Source organism: Clarias gariepinus, chromosome 4, assembly GCF_024256425.1.
Source record: "Clarias gariepinus isolate MV-2021 ecotype Netherlands chromosome 4, CGAR_prim_01v2, whole genome shotgun sequence".
Lineage (NCBI taxonomy): Eukaryota > Metazoa > Chordata > Actinopteri > Siluriformes > Clariidae > Clarias > Clarias gariepinus.
In genome coordinates, this window is record NC_071103.1 from 22,978,833 (window position 1) to 22,997,625 (window position 18,793).

An 18,793-nucleotide genomic window follows, 5' to 3' on the forward strand; every position below is an offset into this window, starting at 1 on the left:
TATGTGCTAGTGTTTTAGGATGTTCGGTTTAAAGTGCAACATAAAAAAAATTAGCACCACGGTCAGCGACATACCAAAACGGAAATTATGTATTTATTAGGAAGCGTTTTCTGAACACGAGTAATCAACACCCAAGCAGCAAAAGATGATTACAAATTCTTCTTTATTCGGGAATTAATACCTGCAGAATCATAAGCTAAATGTCTTTTAAACTATCAACATTCAAAGAGCTGACCAAACATTCGTCCTTTAGTTACTAAGACACGCACACGTAGTCTACTAATGGCAACTTAAACCTTTTTTTTTTTTTGCAAATTAAAGAGAAATATTATTTTCGTAATAATGTTTAAAAGGCAAGTCTCTAGGAAATACATTTGCCTCGTGGACTTCCTTCTGACATCTGTAAGACGTTCCAATTCAAGATCATGATGTGGTTTTAACTGCTTTGTGGTTTGTCTAGCTCTTGCGTGTGGCAGAAGCTGGGCAACCGCAGATCGTAGCGGAAGCCGTGTGCGTCCAGCGCTTTGTCGTTCAGAGAGTACAGCTTATCGGCGATGTCATTGCGCACCACCAGCGCGAATATCTTGGCGATATAGCGGTGTTTGGCGAAGAGCAGATATAACTTATTGCGTCTCCAAGCGACATATGTGCAACGGTCGTCTGCTCTTAGTGTTACCTAAAAGAGAATGGGGGGGGGGGGGGGGGTAAAAATGCTGTTGTAATGCGCAAACACATTTATTATTATTATTATTATTATTATTATTATTATTATTATTATTATTATTATTATTTAAGGCAAACCTGGAAAACTCCCTCCTCCGACGGTCTAAGTGAATCCCACTCAGGTGAATCCAAGAACTGGAAAGGGAAGATGTAGTGTAGAAATTCTCCATTCACTGTTACACGGATTCTGTTGGAACAAACAAATTACCCACTCGCTGAATCCAGAACAGCGTCATTCTCTTTACAAAAGTGCATTTAAAGAAAAAAATTTTTTAGTTATCCTATATCAATTGTCATTCAATCACCTCTGTGATCAATAGGAAAGAATATACTACACTAGAAATTATGCTCCTCACCAAAATTACACTCTGAGAAATAAAGAAAAAATATATAAGCGAATGGTACCGCCAATAGTTTGCATCTTTAGTATGTATCTTTCATTTTAAACATTATTTAAGGTAAATAATTAAATTATTAAAGACCGTCTACATTTCACACGCATCTTCCCTCTCCAGCTAATCGATACACACGCAGTCCAGTGCCAAGGAAAGTTTTTGAGGAACCATTCTCATCCTACAAAGTGCCTACGTTCCTCTTTTAAGGTTTCTGTCGATGAAACGATCCTAAGAACCACCAAATGATCGTGCAGGCATCAGTGGAGAATAGCTGATGTCCAGATTTACCTCCCGGAGAGAAGAACAGACAGTTTATCGATAGGAGTTTTGCCTTCGACCGCGAAGTAGTGGTCTTTTTCGATAGTATGGATTTCCTGCTCACAACAAGAGACGATCTTGCCGAAGTGAGTGAGAGAGACTCCTAACTTTTTAAACATGCATCCATAGAGCTCCTGGAAATCCTTATCAAAAGTCACACTCCGCAGGCGGTATATGACATGAACGACCTGGGCAACAGAAATCAGAAACAGGACAAAAGCCCACGAAAACGAATCTGTTGTGCACGGATTGGACCATGCCCAAAAGGAGTAGCACAAAAATCCGAGTGACATCAAACTAAACATGTAGATCAATCCGTAAAATCCACTACTGCCCATAAAGCCCAGAACAAGGAGCATATTAGCGAGGTGAAAAACTGATCCTTCTGGGTCTCTTTTCCATTCTGTGCACAGCGGATGTATCGGTGGCTCCTCGCCCATAGTCAGATTATTTTGATCCAGAAGAATCACAGGCTCCATAATTCCACCTTTTTAACTGCAAACAAGTGGTCCGTAAATCAGATCCAGTGCCAAACAGAGTAGCAGGTGTCTAGTCCCAAATACAGAATGTCGCCTCCTTTTTGCCCCCCCCCCCTTCCAAAAAAAAAAAAAAACGTAGAAAGGTTAATTCCACAAAAAAAAAAAAAAAATCAATTAAAAAAAGCCAGACATTTCTGAGTTCTCATGGAATCAGTAGAACGTTAGTCAGGCTCCCCTTGGAACCGTGTTTTGTTAGGTTAGGCAGAGCGCTTCCAGAAATGCTTTTCCAAAAATAACCACTGGGAAACGTTAGAGCAATGGGCTCTATTTGCTGACATTGGCTGCAGAAGACGCTACGTTAGGTGAATAAGTAATCCCGAAGTATGCTTTACGCGCAAAAAACATGAAACAAGTATATAACCCGCGCATAAAATAAAATAGGATCTGGACAAATAACCATAAGGAAAGAAATTCACAATCAGAGAAAAACAGTCAGTCATGCAAAGCAGCATGCTCACTTTGTCTAAACTGCGTGATTGAGGGTGAATGGACTCCACAAGCTAGTAATTCTACCATCAGGTAGCCATGAAACATTGCGTGTGTGCCAGTGGCAAATGCCCAGCAATGTTTGGGAGATATATCAGTGTCAGAGAAATACCTTTTTTTAGACTAAGTGGTTCCTTGTGGGTTACCTGACAGAGATAGGTGACTTTGGTTTAGTCTCAGTTGAGCTCACCTGAGTGAGAGATTGGGGACAGGCATTTGCTCTAGGCCCAAAAACATGCCCTAAATTTTATAAAAGTAAAATCCCATTCTTACTTTGGAGTCCTTGGGGAGTAACGTCTTCTATAGAGTAATATTAAAATGCCACCACTCTCCCCAGACCATCATGGACCTGCTTTCCTTTCCTCCAGTAGGTCAGGCATGGCGTTTAATGCAAGCATGCAAGAGGTGGTGTTCAGTGGTGAATCTGGGAGCCACTACTGAGCAAAACAAATAAGAGTTTCAAGTAGTCTGTCCTCTGACACTATCTTTTCTGCTGGATACCAGACACCCAACACATCTATATATAGAATAGAATCAGAGAACAGCTGTCTGCTTTCACATTTTTTTGTGTGTGTGTGTATGTGTGTGTGTGTGTGTGTGTGTGTGTGTGGTGGTTAAATTATTAATTTAATTAAGTATGTAAAAAAAGTACATATATAAGCAAATAAATAATTGTTTAAAATCTATTTATCTATTTATATATATTTTTTTGGCAGACATCATGACTTTATGATGGCAAAAATGTGCAGTGACTTCTCTTTCCAACTGTCATTAACACCAAATTAAGTGAATTAATGATTTATTAGGTTAATTAATCTGTTAAAAGTCTCTAGCTTATTTTCACTTATGCTACAAATCTGCCATTGCGCAAATTCAGAACAGAATACCAAATTAAAACATGAAGTACAGGATTGAGAAATTCTTCTTTGTACTTACTTTTCTTCATCACCTCTCCAAGGTGGAGACAAGAAAGGTTCAACACACACCCTGGCAATTATAAAAAAAAATCTATAATGTTTAATTATTTGTTCATTTGTCTTACTAAATAGAAATATATAATAGTCTTTTCAGTTATTCTATTATAACTGAAAACTATAACTATAGACTTCAGGGTAAACTGTAAATTGTGGGCCACTTAAGTTGTACAGAATTAATCAAAGCACTGACCAACAAACCATATTTACTTTAGTCACTGTTGGCATGCTATATGGTTACCCAACATCTTTTCCTGTCAGTTGAGTAGAAATTGTGATGTAAATTGCACTGTATTTCACTGTTTGAGTATAATTGCACATGTCCACATTATGTAGTTTCTTTCCTATTGTTCTTTATTGTTCTGATTCACTTTAACAGTACTCTACCTGACAAGATATGACAAACCTTTCTTGTGGATTTTTTTTTTTTACAGTAACTCTACATGCAGAAAATGAGCATACATAGTGCTATATAAATGGGGTATAAAGTATATATAAAAAGAGTGGCAGGAATAAAATTTTCTCAGAGGAGGGTATAGAGACTGGAAAATAATAATGTTCTTAAAGGTTTATTGTGCTTCTTCATAAAAGAAACTGAAACATCCTGTCAGATAAAAAACCTTTTTATCTGACAAGATGTTTCAGATGTTTTGTCTTATAATGAGCTGTGATTTTGTGCCATCACAGTCCCAAAATTCACAATTCTTTGGCAATTTGCTGTAAAAGCATGGGCCAAACGGTGGTGTAGTAGTTAGCACTGTCGCCTTGCACCTCTAGGGTCCAGGTTTGATTCCCGTCCAGGCTCGATTCCCGCTGTGCATGGATTTTGCATGTTTTCCCCAAGTTTGATGGGTTTCCTCTAGTTTCCTCCCACAGTCCAAAGACATGTAGGTTAGGCTAATTGATGTTCCCAAAATTGCCTATAGTGTGTGAATGAGCATGTGAGTGTGTCTATGTTTGTGCGCCCTGCGATGGATTGGCACCCAGTCCAGGGTGTACCCCGCCTCGTGCCCTATGCCTCCTGGGATAGGCTCCTGGTCCCCGCGACCCTGAATACAGCATATAGACGATGAGTAAGTGAGCGTGGGCCAAAAAGTGTACATTAAATAGGCAAATCTAGACTCTCAAAGGGTGTTTATGTTTTTACCAGTGTGGGAAGCTGGAAGGGGTATGTGGAAACCAACAGCAGCAGTAGATATCAGTAAAAATCGCAGCTATCTTCAATCCTGAAAGTCAGAACACTGATGCCCCATGAGAATAATTTACAAGATCGGGACTAAACAGCTGTATGGCTATAAGAAAACAATTTGTTAGTAAAACTAATCGGGGGAAAAAGGCTCAAGCTTGCTAGAAATCAAAGATTTTACTTTGTAGCATGTAAAATGTGGTTGACCATCTTCAATCATGCATAGTGCTCACAAGCCTCTGGAGGCAGTCTGGATTGTTTTTTTCCCCTGATAGCACAGACAAAATTCCAGAAAGTCAATGCCAAGGGTCACTGGGTTCAAAATGTGAAAGAGTGGTTCTGGGAGCATAGGAGCCTAACACATTGGAAGTTTTTGAAATTGTGATGGAGAAAACTTTGTGAAGGTGGTTCACCTTCAGTCATCCCATCATCAATACATGATTGTGGCGAGAAACAAATGCAACTTTAAATGGAAATAACTGTTGTGATGTTGCATAAGGTTGTTAAAACAATGCTACTGTGATGAGTACCATAATGAAAGGCCCTGTAGTATAACCAGGCCCTGTATATACCAAAAGACATCTGGCTGTTTTTAATAACTGCCCGATTACATCAGTACACACTGTACATAAAAAAGGCCCGTCCCACCTGATAAACAAACACAAGCATGTACACGTGCACACACACAGACACACACAAATCTCATTTCCTCTTATGTCAGCTATAACCTGCCTGGAAGTTATTCTAGTGAGTGAAGCATCAAATTTGTGAATCAGGGCTAGCTTTCTGAAGAGGAAATGAAAAGACAGGCAAGAGAGAAAAGCTATCTCTGACAAAATTTATACTAAAGGAGAAACTGAGGAAAAATCTGATTTCATTATTATCAGAAGAAAAGATGCATTTATCCGTCCTGTTTATAAGGTCAGGAAACATTTAATACTATTACTGGTGTACAGGCCACCACATGTGATTGTGTGTGGGATTGTGGGGGAATTTCTAGCCCCTAGATTAGAAATTACCCAGGTTCTAATGAACTTCTTGTCAGATTTGTGAAACATAAATGTTACAAGTTAATGTTTTTGCACAGATTCAATGAATGGTCTATTAAAAATGGCAGCAATTTATAGCATTCTGCTATTTGTTCATGATGTGAAATGGATTTAAAAGATTCACTTCTACTCAGAGGTGACATGCTGCACTGTTACATCTCACTGTTACAATCGTGCCTTCATTCTGTGTAGATGCTGTATGCATCATCTCCCATGCTTGATGGGTTTCTCTCCTACAGTCCAAGACCATGCATTGTAGGCCGATAGGTATTTTCAAATTGCCCACAGTGCATGATTGGGTAATAATCAGCCTGAACAACCTTAGAAATGTTAGGCAGGATATTTGAATAGGCAGGAATTTGCTTACTTATATTTGGGATCATTTTGAGATCAAGACCCATTTTTGGATTTAGGTGTGATTTTAATATGAGAGAAAAAAAAAGACCAATTCATTTTATGTGCAAGACAGTCAAATTTCTATGAGAGAAAATTCAAATTCATTGTGACCAGTAATGCAATGTTCACCACAAACACACCCCACACACTCCTACAAACAGGCAAAGACTTTAGTTAAGAAAGCGGGGGATCCACTTCAGTCATCATTTTAATCACATTGAATCAAATGGGAGATGTGCATGGATAAGCAATTAGTCTATTCGTGATATGAGCTGTGAAGGACAGTGGGGGTGGGCACTGGCTGATTTATACCCCACTTGCAGCATGAAAAGTGAACATGGAGCACTCTACAGCACCTCAAGAATCACTCAAAAGTCACAAGCTCTGGCTATCAAAGGCTCTGAATTTCACGATATATTTTTTATGTAAAGGGCAAACTGCTTGGATAACACCCTCTTCAACAAATAAAAGAAAAAGATAAAAAGCTTGAAAGCTTTACCATTTATATACATATACACATATGCACATGTATATAAAAATCAAATATGAACCAGTCTTTAATCAGCAAACATCCCTCCATACATTATCTAGGCCACTTATCCAGTGTAGGGGCGTTAGGAGCCTGTGGAGGGAACTCGGGACATAAAGTGGGGCACACACTGAATGGGATGTCAACTCATCATGGAGTACATGCTCACACCCAACAGCACATACTACAGGCAATTGCTCATTGATATAAATATGGAAAAAGTGATGACAAAAGGGACTATAATAAAACATTATCTATCAATCAGCAAACCATATCAGCAAGGTCTTTGCTCTAATGTCCCAAACTAAAAACACAATTAATTTTGACAAAGTTTAGAATCGTTACAATAATTAAATATTGATGCTTGTTATAATAAGCATTTTGTTAATATAGAGACTGTCAGTATCTCGTTTCTGTATATTCAATGCCACCTAGTGGTTAAAATAAAAAAAAGTCACTTTTACATCTACAGTCTAAGACAAGAAGCATTCAAAATTGCCATTTTGGGAGTCAGTTTACGTTATAAGCACTTCATATACAATAGCACTATAGTAAAGTACTAATTTCTACTGTAGTCTCTCATGCACCACATCACTCAACCTAAAATGGAAGGCACTGCAATGACACAGCAGGCATCATTGCTGCCTCACAGCTTTAGGATCCCAGTCAGGGGACTGTTGTTGTCGAGTTTTCCTCTAGGTTATTTGATTTTGTCTCATCTCCCAAACAAAGCCAATAGGTAACTTAGCCAAGATAAACTGTACCTTTGTCTGAATGATTGCATGAACGTGTTCATAATGCCCTGAGAGAAGGGCTGGTATTCCTGGAATAGCCCCCAGTTCCACCATGACCCTGATCAGGATAAAGCAGTTGGTGAAAGTGACTGAGGATTCACTTGGCCAGAACCCATATTAGCATGACCAGGTCAATGCACCCACATCTGCATTTACAAATGATATGTACTGTACATAAAACAAACCCTACAAAAATGCAGACCACCTTTGTTCCACCATCAAGTGGACCAGAAATTGCAGAAGAACAGTAAGTTAAACAGCATGATAGACATTCTTATTTATTTTCAATATACTGAAAGACAGGTGTAAAGTGAGAGACCTCATTACATAAATCATAATGAAAGCTTGGACTTCAGATTTCCCACTATAATTAGTGTACCTAAAGCTTACTGTAATAGACATTAACCATTTTCAAGAAAGAAAGGAAAAAAAATGTTTGGTTGTGGAAGAAGATTTTAATCGTAGATAAAGTTAAAGAAGTTCATAGTGAAAAAAAAGCGGCACCTATCCTATTGTGATGATCTTTTACTAAATATGACTATAGTCATACAGTACTAGTCATGCGAGGAACATTTGTGTTCACCAAAATAACTGTGCGTGCATACATGTGTGTGTTTTTTAATGAAAAGAGAGTACCACATATTGGTACTTAGTATCAACAGATATGATTTTACATTGAAATAAACTATTTACTTGGAATTCATTAGGCTGAGTCAGATCTCAACACATCAGAGTAGTTAAATTTTTAGTTACTGATATTGATTAATTGTTTAATTAGTTGACACTTGAAATAAAAGAGAGATAAAACACACACAACCACACACGCTCATTTATACACAAACAACATATGAATATATTACCAGTGCAGTTTGAAAGAACGCCCCACAGTAGCTTTATCATGTGAATGGCAGCCAATTATATACACATTTTGTACCACCAATGTTACATACTTGTTGAAAAAAAAATGCAGTTTTTGTAAGATCACAATAATCTTATTATACAAAAGATATCACTGAGACACGTTTGGAATTTACAACAGGCTTTTAAAAATAAAATAGACCACTACCTGTACAATATGCTCCACACCTTCATAATGAAGTTTACATCAGGACAATGACATGTTTTTGTAAATTTTGTCCCTTAGCACAACTGATTTTAAATAAACAGTCTGTGAGTTTTACTTTGTATAATGCTACCATTTTGTAAGACCGAAAATCAAATGGCAAATTTGTGATGTAAGTATTTCTTGGACTGCAGACATATGCAGAATCATCCAGATATTATGTCACTCACTGCTATCATATGTGGAGTAAAGAAATTAAAATAATATAACTGTAAATCTCATATACACCAAATCTGAACAAAAGTAAACATTTAATGAAAATAAAAATGAAAAACTGTCACTTGGTAAATTCAGAATTATTTGGTCAAAACAATGACAATTTTCTTAAAACATTTGCCATATTCACCATTTATTGGTAGTCTCTACGAGAATATGATTTTTATTTTAATAAATATTGACAACATATTATAATGGGTAAAAAGACGTAACTAACCGGTAAGTTTTATCTCTACCTCATTTTAAACAGATACTTTGTTTACTCATAATTAAGTAAAAAAAAAAAAAAAACTTTAAACCTGGTAAAGCAACAATAAAAATGGCTCATGTTTTTTTAAACCTGTAGTTTTAGTCAAACTGTCACTCTTTCATTCACTTGCATTTTCTTTATGTTTGTTCAGCAAATCATATTTTGCATAATACTTGTAAAATTCAAAGAACTTAAATTGTGCCTTTAAAGTTAAAAAGCAATACTGGACATGCAGACAAGATGCTGTCAATATGTAATGCACAGATTGAGGTTGTAAATAATAAACTTGCAGTTTATGTCCATAAACAAACAAAACACTTACCAGCCTGTTACCACTAGAGATCCTAAAGTGCACCAGATTTAAATGTGTGAGGTCACCTTATTTGACAGATTGCCAAATAATAATGGCAAAGACAGTCACCACTAAGGACAGCACTAAAGCCAGAATACACATCCTCTTACGTGATTTTCTCTGGAGAGAACAAAAAGAGAGCGAGAGAAATCACTGATGATGAACATTAGCACAAAAGTAAAAATAATCCATGGCTAATGATAATACAGGGTTCCTGGCTTTTAGAAATAAAACAGGGTTCCTGTACCTGGTAGTAGGCAGCACGCTGTAGTTGATCAGTCCCGCGCTCCACATGCACCTCAGCGCTCTCCACGTTAGCCTCTATGCTATCTGTGTGTAACATGCACCACAGATATAAATAACAGAACCATGCACATGGTTTCAAACACGGGAAGACAGCATGTCTTGCATGACTGATGAATATACCCACCTATTATATCACCCTGGTCATGAATCATTACTGCCAAATCTTTGAAAATCTGGTTCACATCCATGATATCTGCCTGCAAAAAACATTAACAGTCAGGTTTTAAACTTAAAACATTTAAGATATTATAAAAGAGACATTCAATAATTTTTATAATAATTAATCTCAGGCATATTTCTATCGGACCGCAACTGTATGGGGTCAGTTTGAGATCTTTTGCAATGATGATAAATGAAACAAATGCACAGCTTCACTGAGTTGCAGATGTTTTCGATACTAAAAACTAAGGATTTGCAAACCTATTGTACTGCAACACTCCCTTTATTGCACTATGTACCATTTTTGCCATATTTTTCCCCATTCCTTGTTTCCATTGCTAATGCAGTTTCACCCTCAGCATCTTCAGCCAAAATGTAGCAAACCAATAGATTACATTATGGCCAATCAAAAAGACAACACGGGATGAGAGGTGTAGTTTATACTTACGTTTATTTGACAATGGTTAATGCATTCCTTTAACAATAATGTTAGTAGCCAATGATATTTGATTTGCAATATAATATTTTTTTTCTGTATCATAATACAGCACATCATTACATCTAGAGATGGGAATCACCAGTCACCACTTGGTAAATACCTAGACGCTGATTTGATTTATATTGCAATTCTGTAACAGAATTTTTAAAATATCCAATATATGCAATATTACATTTTTTCAGATTTTTTTTCACAATTTTATGTTGTGAAAAGTTTCTGTAAATAAAAAGGTTTATACCTTAACTTTATTTAACATGAGTAACTAAGTGTAAAGCATGTGTATCGAGTACAGTAGGTTTTGAGACTAATCGGCTTGCAGAATTTGTGTTTCTAATGCACCTATTGACGGCTTGTGTACGGAATCGTTTATATTTGCGACTGATATTTATATCACCAGTCATGGCTGATCCAGCTAAAATCCTGCCAATTCTGTTCACTGGCCGGTCCTTCTCTACACTGACAGGAGGTTTGTAAACAAAATACAAAAAAAGTAAAATGAGAACAAATAAAATCAGGTGGTTCACCTGAAGTTGGCTCTGAAACACTACTGCTGGCATTAAATTATAACAGTGAATTATTAAGACAGTAATTGTATACTGCCTGGCTAAAAAGTATCGCATCCTAGATTTTGTTCACCAGCCTTTTGCTTTGAACATGGCATGCAATGTACTGGGTTAGGGTTACGATACATCGCTTCACGAGTTTCCCATTCTATCCGTGACACACATTCTTTATGCTCCCTAGAAAACTGAAGCCTTTTTACTGATTATCTGAATAATTCACAAACAAGTGGATTCCTCATTACCACACAACTCCCAATCCTATGATTTCTCATACACTATTACAATTCATTCATTAATAAACATTTTTACCTTGCATTTTTATGATGGAGCTTTACCAAAAGTTTTAATAATCTCCATTCATTAATTTTTCTGATCACATGAAGTTGATGGTTCAATACTATCCTTCAAAGTTGTTAACAGCTCTTAATCAACCCAACTGTGTCAGTTATTGTTCACCTCAAGCATCAGACAAAATTTATTTGTCATCAAAAAATTTATCACAGGGACTGTCAGGTTACATTGACTGAAATGCTCAGTAAATACTGATCCCCTTGGAATTTTTGGGTTGGAATTTTTAACCATTACAGTCACTAGAGCTTGCACAAAATGGTATGAAAAACAACAACAGGCAAAAAACGGCCATGGTTCTATGGGCTAAAATCTTGTTAATAGTTCTAGTTCAGGCTACCAGGAAGGGTATTGTAACTCAATCACTCTTTATAACTGTCATCAGAAAAACAAGTATTCCTAATAACGGCCAATTAATCTAATGATCTGATTACTCTCTACTTCTGTTTTTTTTTTTCTCTGACGATCTATAGCCGCAATGTTACCTCGAGTTGCCGGATGTTGGTTTCCCTCTCCTTGATTATCTCCAAGTCCCCTTCTGTAATAGGCTCTTCTTCAACCTGACCCTGGAATGGCCCCAGATCTTCATTCCTACAAGCAGAGGGCACAATACTTGCTATACAAAGATTTCATCTGGCCCATTCATCCTCATTATTACAGTTGAAATAACTAAACAAATTTGCCGTCTTATTTTTGACAAGTGTTTTTAACGTTCAAAGGAAAAATATCCAATCTCCTACTTTTCAAAAGTCACAAGTTGCTCTTCTTGGTTGCTTTCTTCCACCTCCACAAAGATAAAAAGAGAGACAGAATAAATTCTGAGAAACTTTCGAGGTTGTTTACTTTTATTTTACAATAAGGTAAAAATTTGTATCTAAGTTTATTGCTACAATACTATCACTCTTGAAGGCAGAACATAAACATAGCTTGTGTTCTACTGTATCATACCAAGAAGCGTGAGCCAGATCGAGCCCTGGCCATGGACTCTCTCTCCCTTTCAGCTGCTCGACGTTGCACCACCTGGAAGTTGTTGAGGGCTGCTGAAAAGTCGTTCATCAGTCGGTCCTTCTGGATCCTCTGCTGCCGCTGCATGAAGAACTTAAATGTGTTTACCAGCTCTTGGGTTGAATACAGCCTTCTGGGAAGAAAATCATCTTACCTGTTCTGAAGGAGACTGAGGTGGCGGTAAGGAACCTAGTTCTTTTAGGTGCTTGTTGGTCTCTTTGGCTAGCTGATTTGTGTAGTGCTGCATCTGCTGACTAAAAATAACAAATTTGTCACACAAAGATTAGACGAAAACCTGCAAAAATTAGGATGCTCTGATAATAAAAATGCAATTCATTCATTAACAATTCAACAATGTATTATTTGTACCATGAGAGTCCAATGATTTACTCATTATTTCAAAATCAGACTCACTCTTTTATTATTTAATTCTCTTTTAAAAGAAAATGATTTCATAAAATTGTTCCGTGTAGAATATTATGTCCAGGAGGACAGATTTAGGATTCAGAAAGGCTTTAGAAGAGAGTGATAGATAAAGGAAAAAAAAAAAACAGATAAGACTCACAGTCTGTCCTGAATTTCAGGAGTGTCTGGTCTGCTACCAAGCTGGAACAGCATGGATTTGATCTGGCCGGCTATACACAAAGGAGAAATGAAAATAAATAATGAACACTAAAATTAAGTACCAAAAAGTATTAACCTTAGTTATAGTTATATTGGAAAACAAATAAATTTTTTCAGGATGAGCAACAGAAGGTGATGAATGTAACTGTTTAGCAATAAGCCCATTTCTCCATGTAGACAAATCATAGTACAGTTTTGTGACTGCTCTTTGTTAAACTATATATTTAATGTGGAACAAATAGTGCTAAATAGGACACTTACTGTTGTGTGTTATTTTCTGAATATTAGAGCTGCATGTCTGGAAGAGGTTGCTGAAGTCTCGCGGCTGCGAGCGATACAGCCCCATCTTCCCAGACGACATGGTGGAGACGGAACACAGAGCCCTGCAAGACAGTATTATTATTATTATTATTATTATTAGAAAAGAATTTGTCAGGTGTTCCAATGTGCATATTATCAGACATGCTAGCATTCTGCATACTGGCACACTAGCTAGTGAATCCAGCAAAAGTTTGGTTCAATTCAAAACAGCAGTACAGAAATCCGGGTCTAAATCAAGATCCTTTATGAGCAAGCCAGGGACAACACTGAAGGAGAAACGACCTGAGACGATTTGAAGAAGAAACCTTGGGAGGAACCAATTATTAAGATTGTTAGTTCACTTCTGGGTAAGGCCTGACAGCTTCTTGATAAATTATCATCATTATTATAGACTTGATTGATTGTTACCCATTACTGTATACAGGTATCGGGTGTGATGACTTGCAGTTTTATGTTGCTAAACTGGTAGCTGCATTGGAGCTGCTTATTAACTGCATTATCCTTATATTTACAGCAATCAACAAGCACTCCTTTTGTTAAACCTGCCCTTTAATGGGATCTGGGTCATGAGAAGCCTAGTCATGTGCTCAGTTTCTCACAGCACAGCCTTCTAATGTAGTTCTCGTGTACTTTGGGTTTTTCTAATGGACGCTGGTTTACTGCCACACCAGCAAGACCGGAACTGTAACCTTCACACGGGGTTTCAGCGGGAACATTAAATAACATTACACTAGCCTACCCAAAAATATTAAACGGTGCCTTAAGTGGGTCAAAGTTTCTTTATCATTTAATGCAAATGTTGTGTATCTTCACTAACTACTTAGTTACGAATCGGCCACTTCTTCCCAGCCTGCTCCGTCATCTACGCATTTCACACTCTGTTGTTTATTTGTTTTGTTTGTTAGCCAAAGAAGATTAAATAGCCATATCTATGCCTGGTGGCCGTATATAACGTGCTATTTGGCGTTCAAATTAAAACGCCGGGTTGTTTTGTTTATAACAGGATGGATTGATCCTCTTTCTCCGATTAGGGCTCGTACGGTGCGGGGCGGACAGGCTAATGTTTACATGTGATTCATACCACCGGTTGGCAGACATTTCAATGTCGAAATAAAACAATAAGACCTATGTGCTAGATATTAATAGTTAAACAAATCAACTGATGACAATCAAGTTACTTACGATGCGTAGATGCGGTAGTATTGTCAACGTATTGCTCCGAAGCTTGTGTCGAGCAGAAGGGGCGGGTCCAAATGAAGCTTCGTTTCGAGGCCTGTGTCGATCCCTGAGTGTGACGTATCATGACGTCACCAACGACGCGACCAATCAGCATTTTGTGCGGGCCTAGTGGCACAACACTTGCTAGACAATTATTTTTGAATGGAGCCACCAAGAAAAATAAGCACTATTAAACAACATTTTGGATTTCTCGATCCCATAAGGCAGTATTGTATACACTAACAGACCTTCTTCAGTGGGGTTTTCTTTATTTTTATTGTTTTCAACATTGTATACTGAAGACACAGAAATTATGACATAACAAATATGGAATTATGTAGTCATCAAAAACGTGTTAAATAACCCAGAATGTAGCTACCGTTTGCTTTAGTTTTGCACACTGGCATTTTCTCAGTCAGCCTCGTGAGGTAGTCACATGGAATTGTTTTCCAACAATCTTAGAGGGATGTCCAGAGGTGTTGAGTACTTGTTGGCTGTTTTTTCTTCACACTCCGGTCTAACTCAATTCATCTGATGTAGCACTCCAGTATTCTCATTTTTGGACAAATAACTCTTACATAGAGGTGTATTTGGGTCATTGTCCTGTTGGGAAAAACCGATGATAGTCACACAAAGTGCAAAGCAGATGGGATAGCATTGCTGCAAAATGCTGTCGTAGCCATGCTATGGCAAGCCGTTTTTTAACATTTAATGGCAAAATTTTACTATCCGATATAAACCTTACAGATATCAACAACATATTTTTGACTAATTGTAATTGCATTCTGACAAATCAAAATGACAGTTAGAGATATCTGTAATTCAGTTTTGGATAGTCACAATGAAAGTTAGGGATATCTGCAATTGGGTTTTTAAGAGGCAAAACTGAATTATGGATATCTGCAATGACGTCACTAAAACTGATATTCGACTTGTCAGACATTCTAAATTACAATAACAGATATTTATAACTGAGTTTTGCCTAGGCAGAATTAAAGTTAAAGATATCGTAAACGTCAGCATTGTTGTGTCCGACGTTGCTCGTGAAAGGCTTCCCATTGGATATTTGCCCAGCAGACAAATTATTTGAACAGTTAGCAGAAGAAATGGCGGTCGCTGTTGTAGACAAAATAATAAAAAAATGCCATGCCATAGAACTCATAGACATTTAAGGAATCTGTGGGGAATGAGAGCTTAGTTGTGGGAAAAATTTACGTCGTATTTGAACAGTAAGCCGCTTCCACCAATATCAATCCCGTCCCGCCCTCCTATTTGCCATAACTTGTGACACAATTACAGATATCTGCAATGTTATTTTGCCTAGTCAAAGCTCTATATTCAAGATATCTGTAATTACAATTTGACTAGGCAGAATGAAAGTTAAAGATATTTTTCATTTGAGATATCTCTAATCAAAATTCATTTAAAGAGATTATAATTTGATAACAGATATCTGATTCTAAATTATGTCTATTCACAATTCCTGTTAGAGATATCTACAATTTCATTCTGACTAGTGACAATACCAGTTCAAGATATCTATAATCCAGTTTTTACTAGTTAAAATAGAATTTAAGATATCTAAAAAGGACATTATAAATATCTTTAATTGAGGGGAGTTTTAGAATTGGAATTGTGACTAGTCAGACTTAAATTGTAGATATTTCTAACAGGAATTATGGATAGTCACAATTTACTTGTAGACCAGCACTTTTTGGTTAGCACTGTAATCTTGTACATCCAGCATCCGGGTTCGATTCCCAGCCAGGCTCAATTCCTGTACTGTGCATGAAGTTTACATGCTTGGTGGGTTTCCTCCTTTAAATCAGTTTAAACATAACTCTTTATAAAAAAAGCATAATTTATTTCACTCTTTAGGCCATGTAAAACTAGTAGCAAAGACTGCACTGAGTGTCCCATGACTTCCATAGGATTCCTGCCACACCTCACATGACTAACCAGGCAACAACAACAAAAAAATACTCTTTAGGGTGTGTCCACTGTTAAGCTTGCAATATTTAATAAGAAATTGTAAATTAACATGATCAATAGTTAATTATTTTTTTAAGCACAATTTGAAGGGGCTACATTTTATTTTGTAGTACCACACCATAATACCACATGACTAGCGCAATTAATGATCTCATAAGATGAGACTTTCAACTTTATTATCTTTAAACATACGGTTTTCATCTTGGACTTTTCTGTCTGTAAACTGGTATTAAATTTTAAGATCACCTAAAGCAACAAACTATGTCTTCAGTTTTCTAATTAGACCAAACAGGATAAATTAAAAGTGTATGAAAATTCTCCCCTTCTAAACTCTCAAGCCTTGCAGCTAGTGTGGTGATGTAATGAGACTGCCTTCAACTAAATTTATGGGCCACAAATGCATGTGCTTGGATAAGCTGTGGCAGAGGATCTACTGCTATAGAAGCTGTATTTGTCAGCGTTCAGTTGCTACAGCTGCAGTGTTTTCAAGATCTCAAGATTAAGATTTGGATGTAATTTAGTCATATATTTCATATACAGTATGGGTTGCATGGTGGCTTAATGGTTAGCACTATTGTCTTTCAACTCCAGGTCTGGGTTTTATGCATATCTCAGTTCTCCCCATGCTTGGTGGGTTTCCTCCAGGTGCTCTGGTTTCCTCCCACAGTCCAAAGACTGGACTGCCCTGGGTGTCAAGGGTAGAATATTTTATAATATAATATATATATATATGCTTCTATTTCTTGTATTTTTCCTAAAATTTTTATTTCTTGTATTTTTTACTTTTCCTTGTCTCAAGTTTTTAAATTTTTTTTAATTAATCAATGCAACTGTATGACCAAGACAAAGCGATTTCCCGCTGGGATTTATAAAGTTCTTTGAATCTCGAGTATTTGTACGCTCATGCTATGACCATACAAAGTTTTAAAGAGTAAAGGACAGCATATACTGTAGGCAGCTTGGTGGCAGTGTTTCCCAATTTTTTTTTCCCTAGGGACCCACTGTTTAAAAATAATAAACCACTATGACCCAATTCACAATAGGCATTAGTTATAAATCATGATTTTATATGTGCATAAATGAACTATTGTAAGTAATTATGATGTATTAAAACATTTTGGATCAAATTCAGTAAATAATGAGCCTATTACAGTAAGTAATATGGTCTAACTTCGTTCCTCACAAAGGATGATGTCAGCAGGGTAGCACACAGTTGCTTAGCTCTAGGTTAATTAACTATCAAACCATCCTTTGGAATAACTATTGTGAATGTTGGAGATTCATATCTATTAAATTTGCCCATACTTGAGACATGTACAGTATTTCCAAGCTCACAATGACACATGGAATGTGCAAGTCACTACATGTACACACTAGTTATACTAATACCAAGCCTGTATTACCTGTGCTGATATTGCTTTTATTTAAACTTTGTCATTTTGTTTTATTGGGATTTAATAGTAAAAATGTATCTGGGTAATATTTGCTTAGAATTGGTAGATGTTGCTATATGTGTAAGTGTTAGAAAAAGTTAATTTATTTAACAATTATGCAGACCCATACTCAATGCATTAATGTATCAAAGCACAGAGCTGAAATTTTTGATCATGATGTAAATTTAGAGCTGCCTGCTCTGAATTTCTAAATCAGTGACTCTGTGCTTGCTCCACACGCTTTTAAGAGAAAATTGGAGATTTTTTTAAATATGGTTTACTTCTTAGAGTACCAAAAAAATATTGTTCAGTAGAAGTCAGGTAGCAAACAGCAAACATTCATGACCTTTTTGCATCTTTTTTTTTAAGCAAACTGTGCTTAAATATAAGCATGGTAATCACGGATCCCGAACATAATGTCTTGCTCTAAGCTATTTTTATTTGCTTACAGCCCACATCTTTCGTAAATACCCCAGAGCTGGGTTCACAACAAATACTTGCTCATTTGAAGTTTATAATTTGAAATTTCGAGATCCTATTTAACAAAGTCAGCTTATCTCAGATAAATTAAACGGCAAAACATATAATAGAAGGTTAGAAGTGTTTGCTTTTATAAAATAATCTTTGGCAAGCTGATTGTACTGTACTTGTTATGGGTATTACCTTACCCATAACTAGGGCAATGTCTACAGCTGTAGGTTTCGAAGCTGACATTTACACTGTTGCAGGTTTATCCACCATGGTAAATTAACTTTGTGAAATAAACACAAGTGATGATTTGCAGCAGAAGTAAAAGTGAAGGCTCTGGGGATACCTGGGAACAATTAAGTTGTAACAATGCAGACAGAGAAGTCATCATGACAATTATGAAAATATATTTCTTACAAAAATCAAGAAACTATTCTTTTGACAGATTTGTGTCCCATTGGGACACAAATAGAACAGTGCAGAAATATCATTAGCACAATAGTGTGTAAATATAATTAAACTGCTTT

The 18,793-nt window shown here is 36.7% G+C and overlaps 2 protein-coding genes across 2 annotated transcripts; both read right to left on the reverse strand.

Moving 5' to 3' along the window:
- Positions 1-142: 142 nt before the first annotated feature.
- On the reverse strand, positions 143-2,011 carry popdc3 (popeye domain containing 3). Its single transcript, XM_053495077.1, has 3 exons — positions 1,407-2,011; positions 802-910; positions 143-676 (listed from the first exon to the last, which is right to left on the reverse strand). The coding sequence occupies exons 1-3, from the start codon at positions 1,913-1,915 to the stop codon at positions 437-439; spliced, it is 858 nt and encodes a 285-aa protein (XP_053351052.1). The 5' UTR covers positions 1,916-2,011; the 3' UTR covers positions 143-436.
- A 5,630-nt stretch (positions 2,012-7,641) lies between these two features.
- On the reverse strand, positions 7,642-14,428 carry stx12l (syntaxin 12, like). The gene is made up of 10 exons (XM_053493558.1): positions 14,338-14,428; positions 13,096-13,217; positions 12,776-12,845; positions 12,365-12,464; positions 12,154-12,291; positions 11,946-11,989; positions 11,691-11,796; positions 9,761-9,833; positions 9,578-9,660; positions 7,642-9,450 (listed from the first exon to the last, which is right to left on the reverse strand). The coding sequence occupies exons 2-10, from the start codon at positions 13,193-13,195 to the stop codon at positions 9,358-9,360; spliced, it is 807 nt and encodes a 268-aa protein (XP_053349533.1). The 5' UTR covers positions 13,196-13,217; positions 14,338-14,428; the 3' UTR covers positions 7,642-9,357.
- Positions 14,429-18,793: the final 4,365 nt, after the last annotated feature.